Raw genomic sequence first — 21,455 nt, 5'->3', positions numbered from 1 at the left:
TATGACGGAGACGAAAGAAGGAAAAGGTACCTACTGTTCCGAAGAAGGTACTGTTCCTAAAGTTACAATTCTTAAATGATGCTACTGAAGAAATCTTGACACAGAGGTTAGGAAGGGCAGTACAGAAAACATTTAATGCAGCCCGACTTAGTACCGTCTTCTACAACCGCCCCACAATAAGAACTGTTAATAAAGACAGATTGCCTGAATTCGCCACATCTATGTGTATTTACCAATTCAACTGCTCCTGTGGAGCCAGTTATATAGGGCGTACAATTCGGCAAGTTCGTCAACGAATAACAGAACACCATCCGTCATGGTTGACTAAAAGACAGGTAAAGGGGATTAAGAGTTCTATTCTCGCTCACTTGGTGGACACAGGTCATCATGTTGAACTGAATAAAGCTTTTAAGGTTATCTACCATATTCCATCAAATTTGCCACATAGTTTACGAGCTCGTCTATTGCACATAGCTGAAGCCATCGCAATTCATATCCACAAACCGAACCTTTGTATCCAAAAGAAGTTTGTACAACCACTCTCGCTACCTTGGCCATCGGTATAGCGGAGTTTGTAGCATAATTTCGGTAAACAATTATCTTATTCCTTCCATTTTTTGTATTTTACTTATTCTCTTCATTCGTCTCTTGATTCTTACATAACTACTATATTACTGACCATTCATCAACATATTTTGTTAGTTCTTTCTTCTCATTTTTATATATTATGCAACGTAGCAACAGCTTGATTTTCGAATAATAACTTTGATTAGTATTAATCCTTCTCTTCCAATTAATGTTAGTTTATAATCGATGTCATTATATAATCATTACGTAACGTATCTACTCCATGAGTGTTATTTAATTATTGTAAATCATATATATATTAGTGTAGAGCCATGATGAAAAACTAATTGAGAAGAAATTTCTTCGCTCGATTCGTTCCTTTTTAATTAACAAATGTCAAAATGGGAATTTTCACTTTATTAAAATAGATTATTTGCTGGGTAGTGACCAATATCATTTTTGTCAGAGTTTAAAGAGAGTAGTCATCCGAATAGACTAGGTCTATTTGGTTTTGGTTGGGAGTTTTTAATTTCTGAGCTTTCATTTTCACGTCCTTGGTCTACGAATTTTAAGAATAGACGATTTTTTCTCTCTTAATTTTCACGGATCAGTTACACTATATACAAACACTTTAAGTATGCAAGTAACATAGTTGTGTTACTCAAAGTTTGTAATAAACTTTACAGTCTCATTATTGAGAGTGTAACGACTTTAGACATCACTTTGTTCATTTTACAAATGCAAAGTTTTACTACACGATTAAGTTAGATTTAACGACATGGGAAACAAAGACGATAAACTAGCCTCTAGATGATTACTTATTAAGAACTACATACAATGAAACACATTAACTATAGAGAAGTGATCAGTGTATGACATGGTGTCGTGATATGAAAGAAAGCTGAAAAGGGCTAGCTTCTGTTAGTCCTTCACGAATCCCTGTCTAGGGTCCGAGAGATGGTGCAGCACAGTGGCTAGAGACGTTATCAGATAAAGCTCAGAATAGAATCCAGTGGCGATCCTGCTGTAACCTTCTTTTACTTTCTTCATAAAGAGTGGTCATAACCTCCTTAACTGAGACAGATCTTCTGGTTGTACATTTCAGTTTCCCCTACCATTACTCTTATTTTTTTTATATGCATCTTACCCTTTTCTTTTCCCGTTTTCATTGTTTTGTGTGGCGCATATATATTTGGTGCCCCCTTGCACTAATATTTATGTGTTTAACTAAATAAATAAAACTATAGAGATTAGAAATAGTTTCATTCACTGTTTCAAATCTCGGCCATAAATCATAATTTTTTTCAATTTCAAAATGATAAATTTATCAGATAGATATAAGACTAAGAGACTAGTGTGATTATCAGATTAGTGACCTGATTCTTAAAATAGACCAATCATTAAAGTATACAAGAACAGGGTGTAAATGTGTATGTGTGTGTGTGAATTAATATAAACGGGGGAATCGAATTCTAACTCTCATAAATTGACCTGATTATTCAGAATAAGTGATCAACAAATCAATCGGTCTATAATGAATAAATAATTCAGTCAGTCAATCAATCATATGCAGCCTAGAGTAATTGGTGTAATGTAAATGAGAAAATGTCATCAAGTTCAAATGTGACTTCAGATTTGATTGAAGTCGAATCAAATGTGTTTCGTTTGACTATCTGTATACTTTAAGAATACTGAATCAAATGTATTTTCATAGTTGAAAACATGAGTCAATTGAAACTAGACCACCATCGAAAACCTGGAAGCACTGCTTGACGACCGTTTCGTCCTACTATAGGACTCCTCAGCAGTGCGTATCCACGATCCCGCACTCACGAGATTCCAATCCAGGACCTACCAGCTTCGCGCCGGAGCACTTAACCGATAAACCACTGAGCCGGCCGTCATCCAACGGTGTTAATGTCTAACTTCAACTGATCTATGAAGTTGAACAACCGTTCACCAATTGTCTTCAGTGAGTTGATGTCTCTACAACAGACTTGGTTGAACTCCACTGGTCACTGCTTTTTGTTTGAGTATACTGTGAGTCAGTATATCTATTGCAAGCAATAATTTGTACTTTGTGTTACAAATCATTGAGTTGATGGCGAATATCATGATCCATTAATTGAAGTTTTACACTCATCAATACAAAATTTCTGAAGTTCTAATGAGAAGTTAAGATCACTGGATTTCAGAAATGTCCGGAGTGAAGAAATTGTCACAAATGGAACTCGATGACAATCGAGTTACATTGATTAAAGCCGGAATTGTATAATTGAACACTATCCCTGTGATTGTATTCGTTGAGAGTTCACTGGAAGACTTAAATGTTCTGAGTTCGAACTATCATGTAGTTATGGATACACACTACTTAAGAGTTTCGTACTAGAACGACAAAAACTGTCCACTAATTTGTGGTTTTCAGTGATAGTTCAACTGAAATGAATCTGTAACAACTTCAACAATTCCTGACAAAACCCTTTCAACGAAACAAATTAGGGATGTAGATTACCTACTACCCTACATACGATATGAAGTGATCAATACTAATTTAAATGACACTAGAAATATTGACACACTTCAATGATAATGCACAATATCTCTAGCGTAATACAGCCCAATTACACATAGTTAAAATGTTCTAAACACTCATATTTAATCTAACACCAATCTATGGAGAGAGAGAGAGAGAGGTAGAGAGATAAGGAGGGAAAACAGTTACTTATATTAAAATATAAACAATCAAACAAGTGGCCATATTACTTCTTACACTGAAGTACCTGCCTATTAAAGAAATATTGCATTATTTGATATAGTTGTACATATATCCATGTAGATGTATGCATACATACATACATACTCCCCTTGAAATGAAACTATTTCAGTCAGAAACAACAACATCAACAATAAACAACAAAAATGACACTGAGGATACGATATTCATGTAGACAGTAAAAAGAAAGACAAGCTACTTAAATAAAAAGATAGTAGTTATTAATATTATTCTTAAAAGAAAGTATATACACATATATGTATATATATAAGTATAGTGGAACAAAGAGAATACCAAAGGGTAGAAAAAGGATTTTTCTTTCTCTGATTAACTGATTCAGACTATATAAACAATAAAACTGGTAATAAATGATAATAGAAAGACTAAGGATGAATAATTGATGAGATCAACAATAATAACTGTTATATATATATATATATATATATATATATATATATAGAGAGAGAGAGAGAGAGAGGAAAGGGCAAGACAGGATATCAATATTCTAAAAAATTAAATGAAAATCATACTGAGAAGTTTAGATTATAAATAGAGATGTTTTTACGTTTACCTAGAGAAGTGACACATATCGAGTATGCATTTTAATACAATTATACTGTTTACATGAATACATGAATACAGTGGTCTTGAGTGTTGTTAGAGGTATGAGGGAAGTTATCACTTCCCGGTTGCCCACACCGTGGAAGGGTTCTTCTAGAGGTACCTGAAAACGAAATCGGGTTAGAAGTGGTCTTAATGACCTGAGAGCGTGACAACTGCTTGAGGTCGGTCACACACGACCATTTTTGTGGGTAGTTTTTGTGTTAGCTCCGTACTTTAAAGGACCTTACCGCCAGAGACGGATATCTGTGGGATAAGGCGAGGTGTGCATTTTTAGGGTCAACCTTTCCTAACCCCACCCCTCCTCGTGGGAAGGCAGCATCGCTGATATGCTGGTTGTTTGAAGGAAACACCTTACTGCTGTCACACTTCTGTACAGTCAGTAGTAAGACTTCGCCTTCGGACCTTGAGTTTGCTGCTTTTAGTCTTACCGCTCTTCAACCGACCTGCCTGGCATGGTAGGACCTTGAGGAACGATTGTTCCAGCCAGTATAGCTCGACTGGTTCATCAAGATAGACAAGCCCGACCACTATGTCAAGGTAGCAGCAACGGTCGGGAAACTGTTTACATAGAATGACTGGAATATGACTAGCAGTGGAATCCAGGATGAGCGTTTCTTCCTGTTTGGCATTCGTCTGTCGAATGTACTTGCATTCCAGACTTGATGTTCACTCTGGTACTCTAACTCAGTATCTTTCACTACAAACACCAACGCTTTATCCAATTAACTATTGAGTTCAGATAGTTACTTATGCAACGAGTATGAATTTATTTCAATTTTTAACAGTTCATATTATCTAGTTGTCGATGTTTCAACTGATATTTAATCAGCCTTACTGTGGATCTTGGAATGGACATTAATTCCGGGATGCTGGCATACTCTGTTGATGAATCGAAAATGGGACAAAACTCGCACCCTGAATTTCACTGTCAGTCACATTCTATCTATTCTATGTAAAATTGTATTATGATGGCTAATTCGAGATAATACGCACAGGATTCACATATGCCAATTAAAATTGATCAGTTTTCAGTCAACAATGGGATGATCTAAACAGTTACGGATTTAATCAATTATACTATGCTCAAATAATTTATAATTTGTAAATTTTTAAATTCAGATTACAAAAATGGTTTTTGATAAAATTTACTCCTATGGTTTCTTCAGTTGACACACTAGAAAATTTTTTTAAAAAAACATCTAAGAATCGGAATCATGAATATTCGATCATTATTTGAATCATATTTGTGATCATAATAAATAACTAGGCTTCGGTCACTAGACATTATCAGCAACAAGTTACTGTGGGAGACAACAAACCAGATTCCAGCGGAGGAAGAAATCAGGAAGAAGCGCTGAAAGTGGATTGGGCACACTTTGAGGAAATCACCCAATTGCGTCACAAGACAAGTCGTCACATGGAATCCTGAAGGCCAAGGGAGAAGAGGAAGTCCAAAGAATACATTACACCGAGAAATAGAGACAGACATGAGAAGAATGAACAAAAACTGGATAGAACTAAAAAAGAAGGCGGAGGACAGAGTGGGTTGGATAATGCTGGTCGGCGGCCTATGCTCCATTGGGAGTAACAGGTGTAAGTAAGTAAGTAAGTAAGTAAGGTTTCGGTCACTAAACTATATATTTAGGTCAGCTGTAATGGTTAATAAAATGAAAGGTCATCAATAAAATCTTTAAGAGAAATTCGAATATTCGAAAAACTACATAAGATCTGTAAACAATTCAACTTATGAACGATACCAAATGTTGGCGCTACGTCTTAATTTAAACTAAATTGTCCCATAAAGTAAGTTGAAGATCGATAGGAGTGGTATTTTAATTTAATGTTGGTTTGTGATGAAAACTAACTGCACATTTACTTAATTATAAGTCTTTGGATACTTGTAAACAACTTTGAAGTAAAACCCTGAGGTCGTATGCAAATCATTGATTGTGAAGTTTTTTATTTCCGACAGATTTGGTCGACATATCACTAAAGACAATGGATAACCATCGAGCTACATATTAATTCAATAGATGATGTGATGAATATGTACCACTGATACCGACATATTGATCTTCATAGATCGTACTTTTCGCGAGATCTGGAATTCTTAGTTCGCTAAAGAATAGTGTGAAAAAGTATTAAACAAGTTAGAAACTAATACCTAATTTAAAATGGTTCTAGTCATTCATTAGACATTATTAATCCATAATCAAAATTCAATACAGTTTTATAGATTGACGAATTGTCTGTCCACAACATTCAATGGAGTAGAGTAGACGATAAAGAAAACTTTGATTTCTTTTTAATTTTCGAAGATATGTTTATGGTGAAATGTTGAATAGAGATAACGAAAACTTGTAAACCAGGCGCTAGATTTTGATGGTACTGTTTGATTGGAGAGCTTACATGAATATTATAGAAAACAGTCTATATAATGTGGGCGCTAATTATATTGTATGGGATAACAATGAAAATTCTACAATTAAACCATTTAGTTCAAAGAACAGAATTCCACTGAAATACTAGAAAAGTTATATAATTGGGAATGGGCTTCATTGAACGTTTTCTTCAAGGCTTTTTTTACTTTCCAAGTTACAATCTCACTGAACATGTCATCAAAGAAATACAATTATTAAAGAGAGCAAGGTTTCTTACATGGACTGTTTGATATAGTTGAAATCATGAGTCAATTGAAGCTAGACTACCATGGAAAACCTGAAAGCACTGTTTGACGGCCGTTTCGTCCTATTGTGGGACTCCTCAGTAGTGCACATTCACGATCCCGCACTCGTGAAATTCGAACCTAGGACTTATCAGTCTTGCGCGCGAGCGCTTAGCCACTAGACCACTGAGTCGGCATCCAACGGTGTTACTGTCTAACTTTAACCAGTCCACAAAGTTAAGCAACCATTCATCAATCTCTTCAGTGAGTTGATATCTCTCAACAGACCTGGTTGAACTCCACTGGTTACTTCTCACTAGAACTCCGGGAAATACCTCATGGAGCCAATCACTAGTGAGCGTATGATCATTATCAGATAATTAGCAACATTGTAATCTTATCTTATTTAACTTAAGGGGTCATACCGAAAAAATAGTTTGTTCATTGAAAACTTTAGAATATTCACACATCAAACATTGTAAATAAGAATTAGAACATAAATCATTCATAGTAAGTGAATTCATTGACAGGATTCATATTCATTGAATGATAAATAGTATGAATATATATACATGAACAATGAAAAAACCCTTATGGTAAGACTATGATTTATGGACAACTTCTGAGGGACGCTTAAAGTGACCTTCAGAATATTCACCTACTAATTAAGGGCTATACGAAGGTTACAAATCAGTGTAAGGAATTAGAATTATGATTTACAGTTGATGGTTAGGGTTAGAAATTACATTTAGGGTTTTTATCACTAACGGACATCAACTTAAATGCCAAAACCCTATTTAACTATAAGGACAAACGAATTTCGTGCCAACATCCGAGATCTGTTATCTTATATCTAATTGGTTCGTCTATAAATTATAGTCTCGCCAAACTAACTTTTCAATAAGAAAATATAAGCAATTTTTATTTTTAAAAAAATTACAATATCGCAACTGTATGATGAGGAATAATATGGGGCCTTGAGATAAAATTCAAGTCCCGAACCACTGGGATTGAATAAAAATACTTTGGATTGACTTTCATAGAGCTATTTCTAAAACTGTAAGTAAATTTTCAAATATATGTATATATACCATAATAGGGATTAACGGAGATTGTAGTAATCTTATTAGTTGAATTCATGAGTCGGTCTAAGCTAGACCACCATTGAAAACCCGCTGAAGAGTCCCGTACTAGGACGAAATGGTTATCCAGTGCTTCCAAGTTTTCAATGGTGATCTAGTTTGGATCGACTCATGAAATCAAGTAATAAAATGACTACAGTTTGCACAAATCCCCATTCTGATAATAATTATGTGCTCACTAGTGACTAGCTTCAAGATGGGTTTCCTGGAGTTCTAGTGAGAAGCCGTGACCAGTGTAGTCCATGCTGTGTTGAGTAGAGACAATTATTCAACTCAAACAATGGATGGAGGGTTGCTCATGATCATGGATCGGATGAAGTTAGACAATGACACCGTCGGATGCCGGCTCAGTGTTCTAGGAGTTAGGCGTTCTCGCAAAACCGAAGTTCCTGGCTTTAAGTGCTGAGTAAGGGATCGAGGATGAGTACTGCTGAGGAGTCCGACACTGGGACGAAACAGTCGTTCAGTGCTTCTAGGTTTTCAGTTGTGGCCAAGCTTAGATAGACTCATGAATTCAAATATATATATATATATATATATATATATATATATATATATATATATATATATATATATATATATATATATATAGTTGTTGTTATTATTATGGACAACTTGTGGAGATTGTAGAATTTTTATAGTTGAGATCACGAACTGATTTAAGCTAGATCACCATTGAAAACGCTGAAGCACTGAACAGCTATTTCATCCTAGTATGGGATTCTCAATTAGTGCGCACTTTTATGATCCATCACCCGGAACCATAGGTCGTACACATGAATGCTTATTCTATGAACTACTGAACCAGTATTCATTGGTTCGCTTGTCTAATTTCAATCAATTCATGATATTAATCAACCCTTATGTATTGCCTAACCTAGATAACCGTCTCATATCCAACATGGTTGATCTCCATTGTACACAGCTTCTCATCACTAGACAGAAACACTTGTATCTTGAAGCTAGTCATTAGTGAGTATATGATTATCTTTTTTAATAAAGGACGACTTTTGGATCTCGTAGAATTTTATGATATAATCAATGAAATTACATATTCATTACCTATAGTTTTCTTTCATATATCTAGTAATTCTTTTTTATAGACCTTTTTACAATATATAAGTAATACATTATATTAATGAATTATTAATATCAGTCAGTCAGCTACAACGTAGGACCAGGCACATAAATGCATCAGTCCAAGTTGCCATACATACAATAGATTAAAGAGTAAAAAAAATCGTATCCTTTTTACTATCGTAATACAGTTAAAAACTCCGATATGACCAACTAGTTATTGATACAGTTTTTATTGAGAGGAAGAATTACACTTCAAAAAAAAAGAAAAGTTGAATAACTAAAAAGACAATCAATTGAATTGATCGTTCAACTTGATAAGTGGATCAGTTCAATTACAATTCGGATTTTTTAAAATTCTCCAGATGATCCTCATTCTGCATATTGTTATGAATTAAAAAAAAAAAGAGAACAAGGCCGTATGCTAATTCGTTATTGATCTTATGTCCGGCTTTTTATCACGTGATTTATCCACCAAATCGGAATACGACTTGTCTAATCTTAACAGTGTGCCAAATCAATGACGTTCAACTGGTATGAGCAGTCCGGTGTCCTTATTGAACCCATGTCCGCCTAGCCCTTCCAACTAAGTCCAGAACACCAATTACAGCTTCTGCTATGCGAATCTATGCGAATCATTTATTTCAAACATACTCGGTTTATATACCAGACAAACAGACGGCATCACACCATAAAATAGAAAATAATATTTGTACAAAATCAAGCCAAATGTGGCTGTGAACGTGAGAGACAATAGTCAATAGACTGAGTATAATTTAGGAACAGTAAATCGTATAATAATAATCCATAGGTCGAAAAGAAGCTTGTAATAAGAAGAATATAAGTATACATAATCTAATCACTCAATAGTTAAACAATAAGAATATAAATAGAATATTCGTCTATTGATAGGTCCTGGGAGTTATCCGTACTTATGTATTCACCAGGATATAACACACATTATATATTTAACCGTCAATAAATGATGTGAATGAAAATATAAATATTAGATCTTGAATAAGTTCTAACTGATTTTCAAAGAATTTTACAAAATTACATACTATACTCAGGAAGAAGCGCTGGAAGTGGATAGGACACACATTGAGGAAATCACGCTACTACGTCACAAGACAAACCTTCACATGGAAACCTGAAGGCCAAAGGAAAATAGGAAGACCAAAGAACACATTATGTCGAGAGATGCAGACACACATGAGAAGAATGAACAACGATTGGATAGAACTAGTAAGGAATGCCCAGGACAGAGTGGGTTGGAGAATGCTGGTCGGCGACCTATGCTCCATTGGGAGTAACATGCTATACTAGAGATATAGATAGAAGATTGAGAATTTTGCTAATGTTGAGAATTTCAGATTTTATAAGTTCTTTTCTCTTTGAATTGATTTTTGGTTTTCATTCCGATATCATGAATCTTTCATATATAATTCAAGTATCATACATTATTCAATTTTGTTTTGTCTAATTGACACTTTTATTTATCCTTCATTTATTAATAATTAATATTTAGGGAAGAACAAACACTAATCAATGTCTAATAAGTTTACTTTATACTATAAAGTCTTTAGGGTTTATTTATAGCTGAATATGTTTTTATATTCATATGATACAACATATTACATAAGACACTGGTCTATATTTATATGCACAGGTTTGTTTTGTTTAAACACATAAACATCGGTACATAGAGGCACAAACGATATATGCACCACATAAATCATCCTATTTGTATGAGGGCTGTAATACACCCCAGGAGCCCAAACCGAAGCAGATTGTCTTCTCAGAGGGTCACTCCCCGATCCATGAGACAGTGGAGCAACGTTAGAAGATACAGTTCCATGATAGCCGTTGACCAACAATAGGTTCATACGTTATTCGTTCCCCTCAAGATCCTGGAGCGAATGTACACCATTAGTTCGGAATCAGGGTTTTTCAGTCCCTAACCTGGTTAAAGCGACGGACATTCACTTTTCGTCCTCTAAATTTCGTAAACAACAAACCCTCCGCGAGAAGGCAGTGAGTAGGACTTCCTTGACTGTAACTGTATATGCGTGGTCGTGTGAGGGCATTTTTAGAGGGAAGAATGGCTTTCTTTAGCCTCAACAGTACCAGGGCATTTGGGGGCATGCAAAGGTTTATGCCGCATGCGTAAAAAGTAATTAAAAATGGGTTATTTCGTATCATATTTGATTTATCTTCATCAACTGATGCCCTTGATATAAAGAAAAACCGATATTAGAAATAACAAATTGTGATCATTTAAGATGGAAAATAAATATCGAATCATGAAAATTACTTTGTTCAAGTATGTAAATAATATGACTACTGTGTTACATTGAATAATCGTTGACTATAAAAGAATCTTAACGTTGTTATACACGATGTGAAGAAATATAGAATGAGTATAGATTTCATGTTTTGATGTTAAGTAGTTGAAGGTAGGCAGCAAGATACCCTGCTTAACCTAGATTTTATGCTATTTTAACTCCTCATCAAAGTTTACACATAAGCTTTAGAGAACCAGAAGTCCTAATGGGACTTCAATCCTATTCATTTATCATCATTAACTGAGATGGTCGGAAGAAAGTTAGGGGCGGCCAAACCAAAACGTGGCATCACAGCTTGAAGTCACTAACTTCTAGTCTGAGCCATGTTGTTAGATGCAGACTACTTGGTTGGGGTCCTCGTAACTATCGTAACCAATGGTTAGAGACTCTAGGTGACATGGCTCAGAATCGATCACAATGGCGCAGGTGTGTGCTAACGAGGTATGGCAACTTGAACCGATGCATATGTGTGCCTGGTCCTACAGTGTAGATGAATGACTGACTGATAAAAATAATAATATTGAAATATATAACTTTCAATCTTCTAAGAGACAGAACTTTAGCCAAGAGATTCTAATTCCGATAAAAACTGTTTATAAAATTCAATTATGGTGTATGCTACTGATGTCTCAGATTTAAGTAGTATGTATCAGCAATCAAAAGAGGAATGTCTAGAGGCAGAAAATTGAGAAAATAGAGGAGAAAAGAACGAGAATAGAGAGTGATTTGTATAGAAACGAAAGAACAACAAAGTCTGATACAATTGATGGATATTTTACAAATGAATTATTTACTGTATGGTTCTCAGTTTTTACAAAGAAATTCGGTAAGTTGGTATTCAAACACATTTGGTTGTCTCCACTTGTGTTGTCGTTCATTACATAATGAGTACTGGATTTACATACACAACAGAGGAAACAAACAGGCTAATCATACATATTTTGTTAATGTATGTTATTAAAATGAGTCGTGAGTTAACTGTCATTATCTTGGAAGTTGTAATCGTGTTTTCATCAGGCTATTGATACAGTAAGTTGAAACTAATCGACGCTGAAATACTTTATTTCGATCCGTTACAGATGATTGATAGATCAACAGTGTTTCCACGAATTTTAACATTACTCTAAGATCCGTTATTACGAATTATTAAAAGAAAATAACACAATAATATGAGTAAACCTTTTTCTTCATGAACAAATCATGGAAATTACACATTTAACCTTATGACCTGTGCAATGACTTCTTACTTCATGATATAAAAATTGTACCGCTGACTAATCACTAATCGAAGAATTGTATGTATGTTAATCCTGCGTTACGTTAGTCATGGCTGAAATAGCTTAGTGGTGACTTAGTGGGTAACTCGGGTTCAAATTCCATATAAAGTATAAGTTTCATAGAAATTATAGGTAAGTGGTGGTGATGAGTGCTAACTAGTGCAAAACTCAGGTGGATAAGGGTTTCTTGAACGCTCACTCACTTGAAAAAAAGCTTGTACCGATAGGAAATGAAATTAACCGTACATTTTGAAAATAAACTGATTGTTTTATTACTGTATGATATGATAGAATAAGAATCAAAGAATCGTGTACTCAGTATTTTCTCAAAGCGTTGTTGTAGTATTCAAAAACAACCTGATTTTATTTAGTTATAGGTGAAGACCCTATTTAATTGAATTTGGTTTATGCAGAGAGTTACTAACATTGATTATGAAAGAAGAAGGACTTGACACGCATGACATTGATCACCACCTAGTGATCAATCACTTGTGATTACAGGAGGTCGGTCGCGGCCGGAATAGCTCAGTGGTAACGTCTCTAACTGTGAAGCTGAGTGACATGGGGCCGAGTCCGTCAGGAAGCACCAGTTCCCTCAAGATTACAGGTACACCTTGCTGACGAGTGCGAAGTAGCACGAAACCCGGGTCCAGGGTTTCCTGTTGACCACCTCCAACCACCATCTTATCTCAAAAATGTAATTTTCAAAGGCAAGTACGTAATTCTGAACTTTATAAATGTGTTACATAAACGATTTAACGAAAATTGCTCAAAATACTCATTTCATCTATAAGATTTTCCCACAAATTCATGTAATACTTATACAAAAATGAATTAGTGCTATGAAAATCTGATAAGTTTAAGCACCGTGTTGTATTTACTGAGCTGTTTAAATTTTTATGCATTATTAATCTGAAGGGAGATTTCCATTACTCCTATTTGTTAAATCTTAAACCAGAATGCTCAGAGTCAGTCAGTCAGTCAGTCAGCTACAACGTAGGACCAGGCCCAATTATGCATCGGTCCAAGTTGTCATACCTCGTTAGCATAACAAGATGAACACCGGATTCATAGAAGTAGTTAATTTAGTGGTGGTAATATATAAAAGATAGGTTGTATATAAGGATATAGTTTAGGAAGGAAGAAAGTTATGAAGCAATTTTAATCTCAAGGTTTAAGGGAAGATAAAGAGTGTATAGACCTACGCCATTGTGATCGATTCTGAGCCATGTTACCTAGAGTCTCCAACCATTGATTACGATAGTCAAGCGGACCCCAACCAAGTAGTCTGCATCTGCCAACATGGCTCAGACCAGAAGTTAGTGACTTCAAGCTGTGATGCCACGTTTTGGTTTGGGCGACCCTAACTTTCTTCCAACCACCCCCTACACTAGTTAGCATAGCGCGTGCTCAGAGTACGGAGAGTATGTCATGTGAAGAAGTATTATAGGTGTATTGAATGAATGTTGTGTCAATAAATAAGAAGTGATTGTCTTCTGAAATTCCACATGAATGTTTACTTCATACTAACCTGTATCCATGTTAAATTGAAGTGGCAATAGTCTGATAAGACTAGAATAAACATTATTGTGGGACAAACCGTTTAAGATTATCTATTTAATTAAAATAACTCCTTCTTTTATGATCACTCAATTTTTTTTATTCGTGGATTCTGATGCCTGACTAAATGAACAAATCCCTCATTCGGGAAGCATTACTACTCTAGTGAAATATGAGAGTAACAAGTGTGAAATTAAATGGCCGGTTAACGAAGGACATAGTAACTAATCCTAAATTATTTTTTGGAGATATTAAGCCCTTTATAGAAGCAGACATAAAAAAAACAGTTAGTGACAAGGCAACTGTTTTTGAAAACTATTGGAAGTATTCAGTTTTATCTAAGCTAATTGATGTAATAAAAATTAAAAATCGACTAACTTTAATGAAGATTGGAAAATAAAGTTAGCTTTACATGGAAACTGATCACAACACAACTAATTGGCTAACTACAATATTGACTACCGAAAATTTCAAAAAAGCTGTTGAGGTAACATAGTGAACAAACGCGATGGCGTTTGAAGCAAAAGGTACTGGGTTCGAGTCTCAGAGTGAACATCAAATCTGAGATGCAGGTACATCCAGCTGAAGAGTCCCGAATAGGACGAAACGCGCGTCCCAGATTCCACTGTTAGCCACTATCCATCTTTGCTTACAATTGTTATTATTGTTATTACTATTATTATTATTATTATTATTATTATTATTACAGGAAATGACCTAGGAAAGGCGTTTGTGAGAATGCTATCAGAGAAAATAGATTACTGATACTATGTGGAACACTGCAAAAAAAATAGTTCAATTGTCTTACAATATGATCGAAATACTGTTTGAATTGCATTTGATTAGTGACTATTTTAATTTTATATAGTTGAGATCATGAGTCACTTGACCTACCAGTCTCGCGCCAGAGCACTTAACCGATAGACCACTGCTCTAGCGCAAGACTGGCAGGTCCTGGGTTAGAATCTAGCGAGGTGGGATCGTGGATGCGCACTGGTGAGGAGTCCCACAATAGGACGAAACGGCCATCCAGTGCTTCCAGGTTTTCCATGGTGGTCTAGCTTCAATTAATTCATGATCTCAACTACATAAAAAATCACTCAAATCTCAACAAATCCCTTTTCTGATTATTTTAATTGCTAATTTATGGAGTTTAGTTGCTCTTATAAATTGGTTCTGATTGTTAAACTTTAGCTAATGAATTCCTGAAGTTTTAATTAGTGTTATTTTATGTACAGTAAAGAATCTTAATGTTTGTTACAAACACCACTGAAAGAGTTGTTGACAAAGTCTGAAAAGTGCTTTTATTACATTCGAAGTGCAAGTTAAATTTACTTCATAATCATGAAGATTTCATTTCAAAAGGATTTACGTAAAGTATAACATTTCAAACATTTATGATTTGCATGCTCATCTAGAATATGTTCTTGGAAGATAAGCAAACAATTCAGTACATTCTCCATGTGATTTTATAGAATTTTTTAATTCATAGTTGAAAGCACGAGTCAATTGAAGCTAGACCACCATGGAAAACCTGGAAGCACTTGATGGCCGTTTCCTCTTATTATGGGACTCCTCACCAGTGGGCGTCCACGATCCCGTCTCGAGAGATTCGAACCCAGGACCTATCAGTCTCACGCGTGAGCGCTTAACCACTAGACCAATGAGCCGTCATCCAACGGTGTTAATGTCTAACTTCAACCAATCCATGAAGTTGAGCAACCATTCACCAATATCTTCAGTGAGTTCCTATCTCACAACAGGCGTGGTTTGAACCCCCACAATAGGACGAAACGGCCGTCCAGCGCTTCCACGTTTTCCTTGGTGGTCTAGCTTCAATTGACCCATGCTTTCAACTATGAAATACTGAAATCTCCACAAAATCCCTTCTAATTTTTGTATTGTTAATAACTATATTATAATATGACGGGGATGAATGAGCAAAATTAGATTCTTTTACACATCATAATGGTTACTCAATATCATTTTGGATTTTTCAATTTAATATGATGATTGTAAGCAAAGATGGATAGTGGCTAGGAGTGGAATCCAGGACATGCGTTTCACCCTATTTGGGACTCGTCAGCTGGATGTACCTACATCTCAGATTTGATGTTCACTCTGAGACTCGAACCCAGTACCTTTCGCTTCAAACGCCATTGCGTTATCCACTCAGCTACTGAGTCCTGATTGCTTGTGCAAATAGGACAAAACGCGCGTCCCGAATTCTACTGCTAGCCATTATCCATCTTTTCTTATAATGCTTGTGATTTAAGGCTATATCAAGACAATACACTTAGTATGCACATATGTCAATGAGAGACTGACCAGTTGCAGTCCTAAAAACATCAATGGGAAGATTCAAACAAGTAATACTAAGTAAATTGAATATGATGATTATTCAAAGTAATGTTTGTTTTCTGTTTTTCAATGTGTCATTGTATTTGGTATAATATGATGTTTATTTGAGTTACAATATTCTTGAACTAGGCTCAGTATAATATAGCAACATGTGACATATTATAACTCTGGGTATTTTTTTATAATTAATCAAAATGGGTGTTTAATCAATATATAAATGAGTGAATTTTTGACTAGGGTCATTGTTGTGTTTTGGGGTTAATAAATCTTCAATTGTACCAGTCATGATGCTTTTACTTAACGTCGTGGGAATTGGAGTAGTTCCTCTTTTCACAAGTATAAGTGATAAGCGGTTCCGACATAACAATTAACGACGATCAGTCATAATACATTATACGTCTATAATGTCCAAAACTGTAATTGTAAAAATGTCTAACATATTATATTGATATACATGATTCGGAGACGAATAGACTCGCATTTAACTAATAGACAGGAATATAATCATTCACAGATACTGTGGTGTGAGCTACTTATATCGACATAAGTAGTATATATCGTCAGTGAGGAATAGAATATCTGGCAGCAGAAGATTAAGAAGATCGAGAAAAGAAGAACATAAATAAAAAGCAATTGGTGCGGAAATGCAGGAACAATGAAGTTTGAGACAATTAATGAACATTTTGCAAAAAGAGTATTAGAGTATGGTTTTTGTATTTTATTAAGGAACTTTGTAATTTGTCCTAAATACTTAATCGGTTGTCCTCACTTGTGTTCTCATTTACTACAATACTACTTTAAGCAGTTTATGAAATTTCAAAGAACATATAAAATTCACTGTCGGACAGTGGATGGTTGACTAATTGATATCTTAATTTTAAAATTTCTTCTTTTTCAAACACTATCTACCAAGTTCTTACTCGATGTACTCAGAGCTATAGATTTTACTCTATCCAAAACTTATCCTCAACATAGATGTAATGAAATATTCCTCCTTGATTCTAGAAGAACACCTAAGTTTAATCACTTAAACAACTTAAATTTCGATTTCAAGTTTGATTATATATATATATATATATATATATATATATATATATATTACTGAAATGATTATGTAAGACTAGACGTACAATTAAAACTTTGATTACTTACCATTAGGTGCATCCACATGAACAAACGCTGAATCATCTTCAACTTCCAAAACTGAATAAAACTAACGAAAACGATTAAAAAAAGAAAGCAATAATTTACTTGGTATTTTGTAAAGTATTATATATATAGAAACAATTTCCAAAACAGTCTGATGTTAGTTAGATAGCCATCGAGATCCGAAAATCACCGGACAATTGTTTCTTCCAAGTTAAAGACATTTGGTTATGCACATTAACGAATTCAAGACCTTGAGATTTGGCGCTGAGCTCTTAGTCTTTCAACTATTTCTAAATTCAATTCATCTGCAATACAGAGTAATCATCTAACACTATTGGTTGAAAAATGTCTCATACCAGAGATAGTTAAACCCTATTAGTCACATGTTCTCATTGGGGCCTAGAGAACCACCACTCTAAACTAGTAGTAATGTAGAAATACACATCGAGCGATAGTCTTATGATTAGATACAATTACAGCTTTATATGACACTGAGAACTTTACAGTGGATTCTAATAATTATGTCATAAAGTCTGGTTTCCTTAAAGCAGTATATACATATATTCCACGATCACATTTTAGCAACAAATAGTCTATTCAATGGTCAGAATGTTGTCCAAACTGAATAACAGCAGAAAATATAAAACTTCCAACAGAATTCCCTCTATTTAAGTAATCAAAAATCATCAATAATGTTTGAATATTGAATAGAAATTACATACCAATCTTCAAAAGTGGTAAGAAATAATAATTTATGGAAGAAATATAGAAGATAATTGGTAAGCAGAGATGGATAGTGGCTAGAAGTGGAATCTGGGACGCGCGTTTCGTCCTATTTGGGACTCGTCAGCTGGATGTACCTGTATCTCAGAGTTGATGTTCATTCTGGGACTCGGACCCAGTACCTTCGCTTCAAACGCTATCGCGTTATCCACTCGACCACTGAGTCCTGATAGAGACTGACCAGTTGCAGTCCTAACACATCGATGGAAAGATTCAAACAAAACAATACTAAATGAATACAAAAGATAATTAATTCAATTTTCTATTGTTTGTTCAAATCTTCCCATTAATTTTTGGGACCGCAATTGATCAGTCTCTTAATAGCATATGTGAATTCTGTGAAGATGGCATCGATATTACCTTAAGTCACGTATTGGGTTCGAGTCACGGAATGAACATCAACTCCAGGATGCAAGTATATCCAGCCGATGAGTCCCCAAATAGGACAAAAAGCGCGTTTTAGACTCCAATGCTAGCCACAATCCATCTTTGCTCATAATAAAAGATCATTATCTATTTATTTTCGACAAAATCGTTAATGCTGGTTTAATCTTTAATGTGTCTTCATATTTGATGAAGTATAGACAGTTTTATTTTATAATTATTCAGTAAATTATCCCTTCTCACAATTTTTTAAAGTCTATCACCGTAACTTATATCGGGTACATGAAAATCTTTTAAACTATTTTTATTTATAGAGTTGAGATCATGAGTCAATTGAAGCTAGACCACCATGAAAAACCTGGAAGCACTGGACGGACGTTTTGCCCTATTGTTGGACTCCTCAGCAGTGCGCATCCACGATCCCGCCTCGTGCATGAGCGCTTAACCTCTAGATGCACACTGCTGAGGAGTCCCACAATAGGACGAAACGGCCGTTCAGTGCTTCCAGGTTTTCCATGATGGTCTAGCTTCAATTGACTCATGATCTCAATTCTACAAAATTACTAAAATCTCCAAAAACCCCTTCTGATACTTTTATTTATTATGTTAAATGATGCAACACTCATTTATTTATTTACTTATTTGAACACATAAATATTGGTCGAAGGGAGAATCAGATATATGTGCGGCACACAATTACAGTGAGAATGGGTAGAGAAAAAGAATGTAACGTGTGTATAAGAGAGAAGAAACAAAAGAGCAGTAAAGACCACAGATTAGTGTGTGGAAGTGTGATAATAATAACAATAATGGAGAAAACGGAAAGGTAAAACCGGAAAGAATTCTTTCAGTCAGGGAAGTTACAACCACTTTTTATGAAGTAAGAGAAGGTTACAACACGATCGTTACTGGCTTCTCTTCTGAGCTATATCTGATAACGTCTCTAATCACTGTGTTGCACCATCTCTAGGACCCCAGCCAGGGAGTCAGGAAGGATCAACAGAAGCCAGTCCTTTGCAGCTTTCTTTCATACCACGACACCATGTATTTTAGATTTTTTTTAAATATTGGTTATTAGTTAACCAACAGACTTGTAATCAATCTTCAAATGATAACTTATACCTTATGAACTTATTATATTTTCTAATTAGGGTTAATTAGTTTTCTTTAGTGGTAGATAGTTACAAATAATTTCTAGGAAAACATAGCTGATCTAGATTTCATACTAGTTAGTATTTGTCAGTAAGCTTTATTTGAAATCTCGGAGAAACTAATTGTCCTCACAAGATTTGGAAAGTAAACACTCATGATTTGATGGAATGTTGAACTAATGATCAATAGAATTTAGCCAGTACTAGACAAACATAATACTGGCTTGTGTTGAGTAACAAACGTATGTACATTTTTTTCCCATTTTAACCTATGAAATAGAAAAATTGATGCCAATTTAAGGTCTTTTCACTTTTTAATAAAACTCATTAACAGAGGTGAAATTCATGTTAAAACTTGTACCGAAATTAGGACGATTTTTCTCCACAAAATGTCTAAAATGATCTTAAAACTAAAGATGTAAGAGAAGACAGAAAATGAATGTATGCATGCCATTTGTGACCGATTGTGAGTCGCATCACCGAACGTTTCAAACCATTATTTGCGGTGACCGTGAAGAATTCAACCACGTAGAAATCTAGCTTAGCGACACAAACTGCTCCATTCCTTATCTTCCAATAAATATTAAGCTTTCATTTCATAATTTACATTCCGAGGCCTAATGTGTTATTACCAAACTAAATTATCTGTATCTGATTTTTTTAAACAAAGATTGATCTTATAAGCAAAGATGGATAGCGGTTATCAGTGGAATCCAGGACGCGCGTTTCATCCTATTTGAGACTCGTCAGCTGGATGTACTTGTATCTCAGAGTTGATGTTCACTCTGGGATTCGAACTCAGTACCTTTCGCTTCAAACGCCATCGCATTATCCACTCAGCTACTGAGTCCTGATAGCCACTTGCATGTGCAATGGAGTGAAGTTTGGATTCACTTGATAGATTATCAATATACTGAGAAATGACATATCTAAACTGGCTAATGATCTCAGGAGACGTTGAGCACGCCGTTCTAACTCGTGATCTGGTGTGCATGCATGACTGAGCGCCTTCAGCTGAGCGAGTCCATTAAAACTAATGTGGTCAGCATCCAATGTCGAACACTTACAGAGGCATTTACTTTAGGGATTGATTTAAATCTACAATTCTAATACAACTTTTGGCAATTCCATGTGTCAGCGTCAAAACAAACCCATCTCAATTACAACGAGGTCTAGTTCTGGTGATATAACAATACTATGATTGTTCCTGTACAGTTTTGTTCATTCGTTCATATTGAGTTCTGGTTTCTTTATTACTATTGTACACACTGATTAACTTAATTAGTTGAATATATATCCAGGAACATTCGACTTCGGTTTTGTAGCGGCAAATAAATTCCCGAAATGAGCAGTTACGTGTCTGCGGTATTGATGCTGACCTATTTAGTTTTACTAGACACATATAGCCCTAGGCGCTCAGTCACGCATTCGCACCAGATCACAGGTGGGTATTCCCTGTTATGTATCCCTTGCAATTACTAGCCAGCTTAAACCAAGCACTTCCAAATATATCTTTGAACCTCTTCATTACCGATTTATGGTTTGACTGGATTAGTATGCCTCGGTTATAAAGTTGTTTCTCGTAAAAGCGTCGTCA

At 35.1% G+C, this 21,455-nt stretch overlaps 1 protein-coding gene and 1 non-coding gene across 2 annotated transcripts in view; both read right to left on the bottom strand.

Annotated features, from left to right (window-relative positions):
* The window catches only part of Smp_179360 (sortilin, putative), a gene marked incomplete at both ends in the record, with an annotated part of 74,649 nt that overhangs the window by 44,975 nt on the left and 8,219 nt on the right, over window positions 1-21,455 (bottom strand). The window contains one exon of the mRNA XM_018791211.1: window positions 17,544-17,604. Within this exon, the coding sequence (XP_018645592.1) occupies window positions 17,544-17,604 (61 nt within the window). The remainder of the gene's footprint in view (window positions 1-17,543; window positions 17,605-21,455) is intronic.
* Smp_tRNA_01182_Pseudo_TTG.1.1 lies at window positions 16,147-16,213 on the bottom strand. Its single transcript has one exon. It is a non-coding gene (tRNA).

The sequence above is a fragment of the Schistosoma mansoni genome (assembly GCF_000237925.1).
Source record: "Schistosoma mansoni, WGS project CABG00000000 data, chromosome 3 unplaced supercontig 0174, strain Puerto Rico, whole genome shotgun sequence".
NCBI classification, from domain to species: Eukaryota; Metazoa; Platyhelminthes; class Trematoda; order Strigeidida; family Schistosomatidae; genus Schistosoma; species Schistosoma mansoni.
Note: the sequence above shows the minus strand (reverse complement) of the source record. Positions and strands in the feature narration are given on the sequence as shown.